General features: G+C 31.6%; 1 protein-coding gene across 10 annotated transcripts in view; it reads right to left on the bottom strand.

Moving 5' to 3' along the window:
* The window catches only part of LOC139527692 (small G protein signaling modulator 1-like), a 65,877-nt gene that overhangs the window by 29,164 nt on the left and 24,150 nt on the right, over positions 1-12,563 (bottom strand). For 5 of the 10 annotated variants that reach the window (XM_071323306.1, XM_071323307.1, XM_071323308.1 and 2 more), the window contains exons 5-7: positions 10,619-10,753; positions 6,113-6,180; positions 5,521-5,672 (exon numbers count right to left, since the gene is read on the bottom strand). In XM_071323306.1, coding sequence (XP_071179407.1) covers positions 5,521-5,672; positions 6,113-6,180; positions 10,619-10,753 — 355 coding nt within the window. Of the gene's footprint in view, positions 1-5,511; positions 5,673-6,112; positions 6,181-10,618; positions 10,754-12,563 lie in introns of all 10 variants that reach the window. The other 5 variants (XM_071323299.1, XM_071323301.1, XM_071323300.1 and 2 more) reach the window with 1 other exon arrangement.

The following is a 12,563-nucleotide window of genomic DNA, read 5'->3' as shown; positions in this document are numbered from 1 at the left end:
TTAATAGGGGTGATAAAATGACCTGTCTAGAAATAATTTGTGGATATCAATTGTACTGCACCTGAACTGTATAACTGTATATATAAATGTTTGGTTAAAATCTTAAAAAAGAAATTGTGTGAAAAAAATCACTGTTTCTAAATGAACAGGGTTTTCGCTACGGATATGTAAGGGAGTGTCCTGTAAGTAACATGTAAAACTGTAAACATTGTGGTCAAAACTCTTTAAATTCTTGAAAAGATTGTCTTCATTATTAATCTAAGTCATTATATAGCCAAACTGAATAAAATAGTAAAACATATAATCATTTCTTAAGCAAGTCATCAATTTGCAAGAGGTGAATTTTATTTCAAGGTTACAAGAGTTAAATACAGAGTTTTAAGCAGTTGCAGTAACCAAATATTCTAAAAAAAAAAGAGGCTCTAAAGAGCCTGTGTCGCTCACTTTGGTCTTATGTGCATATTAAACAAAAAACACTGTGGATTAATGACAAAATTGTGTTTTGGTGATGGTGATTTGTTTGTAGATCATACTTTATTGAATGTTCTTGCTGCTTACAATTATCTCTAACATAATGAACTTGGCCCAGTTAAGTTACAATAGAAACATTTTGTAAAAATTTACAAAATTTATGAAAATAGTTAAAAATTTACTATAAAGGGCAATAATTCCTTAAGGGGTCAATTGACCATTTTGGTCATGTTGACTTATTTGTAGATCTTACATTATTGCTGTAACAGTTTATCTCTATCTATAATAATATTCAAGATGATAACCAAAAATGGCAAAATTTCCTTAAAATTACCAATTCAGGGGCAAGTAATTTTAAACAACGGTTTGTTTGGTTCATCTGACAAATTCAGGGCAGATAAATGTTGACCTGTTAAACAATTTTACCAAATGTCAGATTTTCTCCAAATCTACATTTTACCCCTATGTTCTATTTTAGCCATGGCGGCCATTTTGGTTGGTTGGCGGGTCACCAGATACCCCAAGGATGATTGTGGCCACGTTTGGTTTAATTCTGCACAGTAGTTTCAGAGAAGAAGATTTTTGTAAAAGTTAACGACGACAGACAATGATGACAGACGACAAGTGATGAGAAAAGCTCAATTGGCCATTTTGGCCAGGTGAGCTAAAAATTGAGCTTGGTTGAACAGCACTAGATCTACCTACACTTTATGCTAATATCAAACGCTATCACTTTTATTAAAGATTTTTTTACAATAATGTAAGATTGCATGACCACATGTAAGGAAAAGGGTTTACAAATGAATGATGTCTGCTAGAACACTGGAATTCATAAACAGAAAAATATCACAGACAAGATAAAAGAGATAACTCATATGTCTTAATAATACTGATGAAAAAAAAGCCATTTGTTATATATGGTCAAACTGTCCAGAATCTAATTTGCTTTCTAACTTTCAGTCGCTGACCGTAATATGGATATCAGAGTTCAATAAAGATTAAATAGGATGCTTCAGACACTGACAGGTATCAAGATATCAGATTTTAATGTTGATTAAACATCATTTTAGTAGCTAACCAGTATCAGGATACTTTCATTTAACCTTGAAAGGAAGGAATAATATATCAATGTGGCAAATTTCTTGTCAAAAGAAAACAAATGAATTATCTGGATTAATTTATTTCGTGGGTACCACTTTTGAGGGAAAACTGTATATTCATATTTATTTCAGTTGCCAAAGCCAATAGATAAAAATTTAGTGCTGATTTAATACATAAAGTTCTGGGTATATAACTTAGAAAAAAATCAATCAATGGAAAATCTGGTGGCAAAAAAATGGTAGTCCTTGTAACTTCTAAGATATTAAATTTCTTATTGTTTTGCACCATCTTCCCAAGGATATAGCTGATTATTAAATATTTGGGAATAACTTTTAATCTGTATGCATGTCACAAAAAAGAGAGAAGATTTTGTCAATCTAATCACAATGAAGGTTACATGTACTTTTGTATTTCCCCAGCTTTGAACCTTTCACAATGTCAATCTTCCATTCTGTTTAAATAAACGTAATTCAAATAAGAATATCAAATTACAACTTTGTAATCAGCAATCAGAAATTATTCAATTATACACAAACAATGATGAAACAAGGTGATTCAGTTATTATTCGATCATCACAGATCTGGGCCAATGATGGAACAAGGTGATAACTTTCATCTTCCTAGCATGAACTTTTAATGGTTTTTAATTTGAACATGTGAAATCAATCGATAGTAATTTGATAGAACAATCAAATTTCTTTGGTTTAACAATACAATTACCTCAGGCATCAGGGTGATTGATTATTCCCCTTACTCGTCAAATAACGTTAAAAGCAAAACATTGTAACATCGCTAAGAAATTATATGAAGGTCAAATTGTTTATTGGACAAAAACAAATTGTTTAAAAGCCATAAAATTTTACTGGTTACATTCTAGGACATCAAGTAATGATTCTTGACAAATTATAAAGTTCTTGAATCTATGCAGTATAGAATTTCAATTGATACAAATATAAGATGACAGCAGCTTGACAGATACTGTGAATTCATTATACAGTGTAAATCTAGATTTCAATGTTTGTGCATTTCTATATAAAGGGTGAACCACAGTCCTAAAAATTCGACAAAAAAGGAGTTTTCTATAGTCTAGTTAATATGCATACTTTAATATACATGTACCTGTCCTAAGTCAGGAATCTGATGTACAGTAGTTGTCGTTTGTTTATGTAATATATACGTGTTTCTCGTTTCTCGTTTTGTTTATATAGATTAGACTGTTGGTTTTCCCGTTTGAATGGTTTTACACTAGTAATTTTGGGGCCCTTTATAGCTTGTTGTTCGGTGTGAGCCAAGGCTCCGTGTTGAAGACCGTACTTTAACCTATAATGGTTTACTTTTTAAATTGATATTTGTATGGAGAGTTGTCTCATTGGCACTCACACCACATCTTCCTATATCTATGTACAATGTTTCCTCACTCAATGAAAACTGGTACCACTACGGGCACTACCAAAACACAAATCCATTTGGAAGCAAAAGAATACAAAGATAAAGTTATTCTGAATAACCACTATCTTGAAAATGTCACTAAAAGTTAAGAAAAGAACAATCAATCAATCACAGCCTTATTGTCAGTCTGAGTAAAACAGGAGAACCAGGACAGCTAGATTATTTAAATCTTAAGGACAGCAACCCAACAACACATTTAAAGGTATTATTTTTGTTTACTTTAATCAATACATCTCATTAAGAAATAATCTGTAATTTTGAAGATTCTATTGATTTATTTACTTTTATTCATGCATTTAATCAAGTTGAGCTAAAAAAAAACTCAGAAATTCAGATATTTTCCTATCCTTTTACTTCATACAATCTTGGAACAATAACATCTTTCCCATTTCATTTCCAACTTCAAAAAATGTTTTCTAAAGTTCAATGAACACAAATAAAGTCAATAATTAATTGAACAAGTAACAATTTTCTAATCAATGCTCCACGTAATAAAACTATCGGTTGAATGATCACTACATTAGTTGTATCAATAGTCATTGCTATCAGAGACATCATTGTATGGAATCTGAGACCAGGAAATCATTTCCAAGGTTTTCTGTAACTGCGGAGAAAAAGTAAACAAGACAAGTTCTTTTCACAAAAAAACAAACTCTTTTGACTAACATTGAATGAAAGAAACACAGAATTGTTCATTAATTAATGGTTTCATGTTTGGTATAGACAGAACTTTTAGAGTAAAAATGGGATTCCTTTATCATTTCAGATGAAAAATAGATTAATATGCTTTCTTGCAAGGCTCTCTTTTCAAATATTTACCAATTAATCAATAATTATATTAATTACATCAATGTTCAATTGATAAACAGCATAATAAAATTCCTTCTGACTTAGATTTTGTAGGCTACAACAGTTAAGTTAAGCTAATGGTCCTTCAGTAAAAACTACAGCTGCCAAAGTGATAAGAGCTAAGAGACTTAAATTAGCAAATTACAATCTGGAGCATTTCTCTGATATCAAATCTTGATTTAGTGGTTCTCATGAGGCTAAATGCTAAATATTTACAATATGTATATATAGGCTCCAATGTAAACCAAGCACCCCTCTTTTCTTCCACTGGTAGCAAAATTTGTATGCACCATAACACTCTAAATAAATACCAAACAAGAAATCTTTCTGTCATATAAAATTGGTGAAATTGTTGAAAACAAAAAAGAGATTTACATTTTCAACAAATTACAAAAGCTGTTGGACCTTAACTTACAGACGTTTATACAATGACATTAGTATTTTAAAATGACATTATCCCAAAGGTATATGCTTTGTACTGAGGGAAGACCTGCAAACATCTGAATAATTTGTATGTTTACACAGGATTGATATAAGCATGAGCAAAACACAATATATACATGTATCATACTCCTGTGGTTTGTTTGATATTATACCCTATGACTATTCTAATGTTCATAGAAAAAAATATTATAAAGCATGAAACAAAAACTAATCAAAACAGATAAGTCTTAATCAAAACAATACTTTGAATTTTCAATTATCACAACAAAAATATATAAAAATGATATACAACATTCAAAGATTATACAAAAGTACATTCACTAAGTGATAAATGTGTTTAAAATAACTTTTTTTTACAATGTAAAGGCATTATCTCACTGGGTACCCATTTTTTCATAGATTATCCCTGTTTCTGACGCCACAATGCATGAACGAATTTTTATCACTGTGTAACAGACAGATTATAAATGCCATGAAATTTTAAAATTTTGTTAAGAAAAGAACTTGCTCATTACATGTATATATTATGATAGAAAACTTATAAAAGTGAAATTTTAGTAATCATGGTAATAATATTGACATTATGAAGGCCACATTTTTGTTCTGAAATTCAGCTTTGAAGAAAAACATTCAAAATTATCAAACTTCACTTTTATGAATCAAAAAATTTTAGAACAAAAAGATGTGGTATGAGTTATTCATACTTATCCAATGAAGCTTTTATGAATGGTTTTTACACTATTTAAATATCTTGTTGCTTTAATTTGAAATTAGAAAAATGACTATCAAATGTAATGTTACTACTGACTACTACTACTAGTAGTACAGCTTTAGATTCTTTTACTCATTTTGCTTGAACTTCAAATGTGCCTAGTCTTTGGTCAGGTACAAAGTTAATTAGCCTAATATATGCCTTTTTATGTGTTGAGATGACTAACAAAACACCTTTGCCTAACGATACTAATAAAGGAAATTTTTTTTTCATCATACAGAGGAATAAGATGTCCCCTAGCAACAAGTTTTTACCTGGTCCTCAAGATGTCTGGAGAACACACACTTCCATGATCAAACACTAACAAGGTACAGTTGTTATACGCTAATGTGCATTCATCTATGTGTATACACTAAAACACAGTTACAATATAAGTAAAACCAGTGAGTTGTGTGCACACATAGAGATAGAGAAACTGATATTACCACTGGTACCTGTAAACCAGGTCTTTTAGGGGAACCAGGGCCTGTAATGTGATTGGTGCTGGAATGAATTCTATGTCTTTGAACCAACTCATCTGCTGGTGGGTCTGTCCAAAAATGGTCTGAAGTCTTCATTTTGGAATAATCCAGAGCACATGGTCCAACTAGTAAAAACATAAAATTTATAAATAGATATATTTGATTGAAGAATTACCGGTATTTGACGTTTTAAAAGTAAAATCACAAAAATACTGAACTCGAGGAAAATTCAAAACCGAAAGTCCCTAATCAAATGGCAAAATCAAAAGCTCAAACACATCAAATGAATGGATTAAAGTACTAGCTTTAATTTCATAAATACTAGTTTCATGCAATTTTGTGATCACATTTAAATTTTACTCATAAATTGGAAACAAAAATAAGTGTCAGTACATGCTTCCAATTATAACAATACCAGATTAAAACAAGGATATGTGACATGAAAATCTATAAGACAGCATTTAAACAATGTTAAGTAAAGGAATTCATGCATGGATGAAATGACGTGAAAACATATCAGTAACCAGATTAAAATAGAAAACCGTAGCTTTCTAACTATACATACCAAGTAATGATGCAAATATGGGGCCATCCACAGGATCTGAGATCAAAGCATAATCTTCATAAAACTTACTGAAAAAGAAACAAAATATGGTAAATTATATATTATATCAGACTTTACATGATATGTTGACCTACAGTTGCTTACATCCACATAATTTTGGACTCTGGTGGATAGACTCATTGCCAATCATACCACATCTTCTTACGTTTATGTTATTTTTTTAAAATAATTTGCAGATAACCTTCAAGATAAAGCATCAAGCATACATGAGGGAAAGAAATAATGATCTTTTGGCACATTTAGTGTTATAGTAGTTCTTTGATTGTCTCTGATAAATTTACTGGCTACTTGTTTTGTCTAGACATAGCTTGAAATAGTGGTTGAAATATATATACATGTAGTATAATATGAAAGAAATTGTTTAATGCTGTAGACAGAATTTTGAGGTTTTATTTCAGATGTTTTATGTGCAATTTGGTTGCTGTCACAATTTTACTTACATCTAACATTGTGTGTGTTTGGTATAGTTTTTTTGTTGTTGTTTCTTGGGTTTTTAAAGCACAGAGGGAGGTGTAATAGGTGAAACATCATAATAAAATTGAGAAAGGAAATGGTGAATATGTCAAAGCGACAACCACCCGACCATAGAGCAAACAACAGTCTTTTTGAATTTTGGCTTGATTGATTCTCTGTCTTTTAATGCCACTTTCACCACTATTGGCAATTTCATTGCAGACAGTTTGATGGCTGAAGCTGGAGTGCCCAGTGAGTACCACCAACCATTGGTAGGAAAACTGTCAATCCTAGTCAATTAAGATTGGAATCGAGTGTTCCTGCTATATGCTGGGTTTGGACTTCAAATCTCATTATTGACAGGCTAGTGGTACAGTAGTTGAACTATTTAGACCACCCAACAGCCATCAAGGCCCCCAATGTTTGCTTGAAGTACACACAGATCATTTCACTGCCAACAATGAACACATGATTTAGATTTTGATACTAAAAAAAAACAAGAATGTGTCCCCAGGACACGGATGCCTCATCCACACTATCATTTTCTATGTTCAGTGGACCGTGAAAATGGGGGAAAATCTCTAATTTGGCATTAAAATTAGAAAGATCATATCATGTGTACTAAGTTCAAAGTTGATTGGACTTCAACTTCATCAAAAACTACCATGATCAAAAATTTTGACCTGTAGAGAGACAAACAGACAAACAGACGAATGAACGAATGGTACAACAGATGAACGGACGGATGGACGGACAAACGGACGCACAAACCAGAAAAGCATAATGACCATAAATGGGGCATAAATGGGGCATAAAAACCAATGTTGTTTGGAAGTAGAAACAATAGAAGACATAGACATAAGCAAGATTAGTAGATAAAGGAAATCAATTTACTACTAAATTTGTTTATATACGTACAAAACAGCTAAGATCAAATCAAGCAATTTACCCTGTTTCACATATACAATATAGTACATTGAAGGGTATCGTGTGGTACAGAATTCTAGCTGTACTTTAAACAATCAACTTCCATTCACACTAATGAAAGTGTCATTTTTTAAAGGAATGCGATAAGGTTTCATTAATGGTCACTTTATAACCAAGTATGCGGAAATGGACGTCTAGTCTCGGAAAAATATTTCTGACATGAAACAATCACTTTCTCTGACCAGAATATCTATATAAGTTTTTCTTAATGGTTTCTTCTAGATACATTAATTTATAGATAGCTGCCTTCACCATTAATATTAATAAGACTCAAACAGAGTTGTAGTGACTGACATATTGAAGAGGGTGGTTAAAGGGTTATTTTCGTGCAACGTGTTTTGCCATTTTTATTTCACATGCAGCTGTGAAAAAGGTTCGTTATTCACCTTGTTTCATGACATCGGTAAAAAGATTAACGTGCAAGAAATTTTTAATTGTTCGTTCATCGTGAAATGGCAATTTAATTTTGCGTTCTTCCATGCAGATACGCCCCTCATTCAACCATCTCTGTCAAAATAATATTTCAATTATCTGTAAGTTGTTGTTTTTTCTTAGTTATCATAAGAAGCCTTCCTCAGGGTGTAGGATTATTTTGCTGTGTTGAAGACCAATTGGTGGCACAGGGCTGTTTTTCTGCTCTTTGGTCAGGTTATTGTCTCTATGACCTTTCCCAATTACCATTCTCAATTTTTATCAAGTGAATCAGTGTGCTGAAGATATGTGTTGATGACAGTATGTTCAACTCTACTAGGTATTTCTTTTTAATAGTTCATTTGTAGTTTAAAGTTTGCTATCTGATCATAAATAATTTTTATTTTTTTATTTTTTTATTTGATTTTTATCTTTAAAGTTTGTACCTCTAGAGAATTTATGATCTCTTCATTTTATAGTACATAATTGGAAGCGCTTGAAGAAGAAAATTGAAAAACTCTAAGGAACACTGAAATTTGGCAGTTTACCCTACTCATAGTGATTAGTTTGATCCAAGACAAAAACTTGAAGATATTGACAATATTGCATATTCATACATCATCATGTGGCCATTTAAGTGGGAGACACTAAATATTAATTTTGCATGACACAAAAATATAAATCATAGAGCAAATTTCTGAGAAAATGTGATCATAAAATGTTTTGACATTACAGAAAGTAAATTGGTCTTTGATTGCAGTACTGTCGTGTGTAATTGCATCTTTCCCGTGTAATTGCAGCTTGTCACTTATGTAAAAGATTTAATGCACTACCCAAAAATTCAGACAATTCGGTGATCACGTCGCAAAAAATCAATAGGCTCTCTCATAAACCATAACTCTCTGTATATCAGAAAGTAATCTAATATCGGTGAAAATTCAATTTTATTTTTTTTTTATGTAAACTTGAGATTAGAATTTCAAAATGGATTAATCAGATGACAAAAATCTTTCCAAAAATAGATAATAAAGTTTACAGTGGCTTAGTTTGAATTAAGAGAAATGTTGTTTTCGTTCAATTTTGAAAATAATTCATTAAATTGAACTTGGTTTATGAGATTAATGGATCTTATGGGGATTCTGCTTCCGGGTTCAAAAAAGATAAGAAGAATTCAAGATAAAACATTTTAATGATTTAAATTCAAATGATGAAATTAAAAAAAAAATTTTAATTGGTTTTCAAAAAGAGTGATACCATTTTTGAAAAAAGGAAGTAAAAAATAACTGTTTGATCAGTATAAACTGTATTTTTTTTTTAAAATGGCTCAATATCTTTTGATTATGAGGAAGCTTCTGTCCAAGTTTAAAAAAATTCCAGCCCAGTTTGACAAAAACTATCAAAGGCTAAAAAAAACAATAATCACAGATAACTCAAATGTGACACAAACAGACTGAATCTCAAATAACATTAACAGTACCAATTATTATGCACCAGATGTGCATTTCACAAATTAATGTCTCTTCAGTGATGTCAAGTATTCGAAAACTAATACAAATGTTGTACGTCAGTTCACCCTCTTCTTGTCCGACTGTAGTAATACCTAAATGCATTTTGACCCTCATTCAAAAGGTCACCCATCTTTTAAGGTCAGCATTCTTTATATAGTAAATATATAGGTTTGACTGTAATCATGAAAATAATAATAGTTTTTATTACCTGTGATGTTGAACTAAATGATCCAGAATCTTGGTCAGTTGTTTTTATTACCTGTGATGTTGAACTAAATGATCCAGAATCTTGGCCAGTTGTTTTTATTACCTGTGATGTTGAACTAAATGATCCAGAATCTTGGACAGTTGTTTTTATTACCTGTGATGTTGAACTAAATGATCCAGAATCTTGGCCAGTTGTTTCTATTACCTGTGATGTTGAACTAAATGATCCAGAATCTTTAATGGCCAGTTGTTTTTACTACCCGTGATGTTGAACTAAATGATCCAGAATCTTGGCCAGTTGTTTTTACTACCTGTGATGTTGAACTAAATGATCCAGAATCTTGGCCAGTTGTTTTTATTACCTGTGATGTTGAACTAAATGATCCAGAATCTTGGACAGTTGTTTTTATTACCTGTGATGTTGAAATAAATGATCCAGAATCTTGGCCAGTTGTTTTTATTACCTGTGATGTTGAACTAAATGATCCAGAATCTTGGCCAGTTGTTTTTATTACCTGTGATGTTGAACTAAATGATCCAGAATCTTGGCCAGTTGTTTTTATTACCTGTGATGTTGAACTAAATGATCCAGAATCTTGGACAGTTGTTTTTATTACCTGTGATGTTGAACTAAATGATCCAGAATCTTGGACAGTTGTTTTTATTACCCGTGATGTTGAACTAAATGATCCAGAATCTTTAATGGCCAGTTGTTTTTATTACCTGTGATGTTGAACTAAATGATCCAGAATCTTTAATGGCCAGTTGTTTTTATTACCCGTGATGTTGAACTTAATGATCCAGAATCTTGGCCAGTTGTTTTTACTACCCGTGATGTTGAACTAAATGATCCAGAATCTTGGCCAGTTGTTTTTATTACCTGTGATGTTGAACTAAATGATCCAGAATCTTGGCCAGTTGTTTTTCAAATACAGACAGTCTTATCCATAAATATCTAGGATTCAAACTTCTTGGAGGTTTTCTTGTCTGGTTCTTGTTGGAATCAATGCTCTTCCTGAAACGGAAAACAAGAAATACATTTTCATATCAGTACATGTATAAAGTCATTGATGTTTTGGTTCTGTAAAGACACAATAGAATGAGTTTTTAATGGAAAAGTCGGAGAATTATATAACATACTACCAGATAAGTATAATATAAATATTCAAATGTTCCATCATAATATATACAATATGATTGCTGTTAAGAGGCTGTCCAAGTAAATATCAGGCAAATCCTATGATATTGGTGTCACAACATAATTTTTTTCCCACTGAATTTTTGGTTCCAATGCAATGTTTATATCATACAAAGGACATATATGTCAAAGATATTTTTGAATCAACAGTGGATGGCTCAGAAAATGATTTTAAAGTTCACTAAACAACGCAACAAAATTTTGTACAAAATGAAGAGTTATCTCCCCTTTTCAATGAATTTTCAGTGCTTTCTATGTATTTTTTTTCTCTTTATTTGTTGCAGTTAATAAAAAAAGAAAATTTAACTTTGAGAAAGAATGAATTTGTGATATGAAATAGATGAACAAATTTTAAAAACCAAATATGTCGTGTGCCATCCACTGCCTGGTTTTTCCATGGACACCCTCTTAGTTCCATGTCCAGTGGCAAATATTTCATCGTTATTCAGGACAACCCAATTATTCATGTCAATGTTCATTTTACTTCTTCAGGATCTCTTATTAATAAGATTATGGGTTGACACAGATTAAATAAATCCTGTGTAAGCTATAACTGATTCAGAGTAACCTCAGGGCCCTTCTTTCTGGAAAGCGTTTTTACCAACTTATATGGAAAACATGTAAATTTTAGATTCAGTGCATGATCCCTCTATCCAGTTGAGGTTAAGTGAAGGTAAATTAATACTAGAGTTTAAAAGGGTTATAACTTATTTTATTGCATAGCAATATAATATTTCCCACAGAAAGAAACCAAAAGTTAGCGTGCAATAAATTATTATATTGCACTGGGTAGTGCATTAAACCTTCAAAAAACTTCTTTTTGGAATTTTGGATCCTCAATGCTCTTCAACTTTGAACCTGTTTTGGCTTTATACATATTTTGAAATGAGTGTCACTGATTAGTCTTTTGTAGACGAAACGCACGTCTGGCATACTAAATTATAATCCTGGAACCTTTGATAACTATTCATGACGTCATCAATGACAAAATCTTAGTTTAAACCAATTTTTACTTTCAAATTATATTGCTACAATAAAAGGGTTATTGCATGAATATTGTGGAATATTGTCCTTCGTAGAGCATATTTTGCACTCGCAAGCTCCTGCAATATAAAATTCTACTCAGGACAATATTCCCCAATATTCATGCAATAACCCTATAATATTTGGATTAAATTGAAGAGCTAACCAAAATATACAGTTAGTAGATAGATATAGGAAGATGTGGTGTGAGTGCCAATGAGACAACTCTCCATCCAAATAACAATTTATAAAAGTAAACCATTATAAGTCAATGTACGGCCTTCAACACGGAGCCTTGGCTCACACCGAACAATAAGCTATAAAGGGCCCCAAAATTACTAGTGTAAAACCATTCAAACAGTAAAACCAACGGTCTAATCTATATAAAAAAACGAGAAACGAGAAACAGGTATAAATTACATAAACAAACGACAACTACTGTACATCAGATTCCTGACTATATTAGGACAGGTGCAAACATTTGCAGCGGGATAAAACGTTTTAATGGTACCAAACCTTCTCCCTTTTTCTGAAACAATAGCATAAGGCACAGAAATAATACAATTCATTTTACATGTATCTTAATATATAGACTTGATTATCT

The sequence above is a fragment of the Mytilus edulis genome, chromosome 6 (assembly GCF_963676685.1).
Source record: "Mytilus edulis chromosome 6, xbMytEdul2.2, whole genome shotgun sequence".
NCBI lineage: Eukaryota > Metazoa > Mollusca > Bivalvia > Mytilida > Mytilidae > Mytilus > Mytilus edulis.
This window is presented reverse-complemented; position numbering and strand designations above follow the sequence as displayed.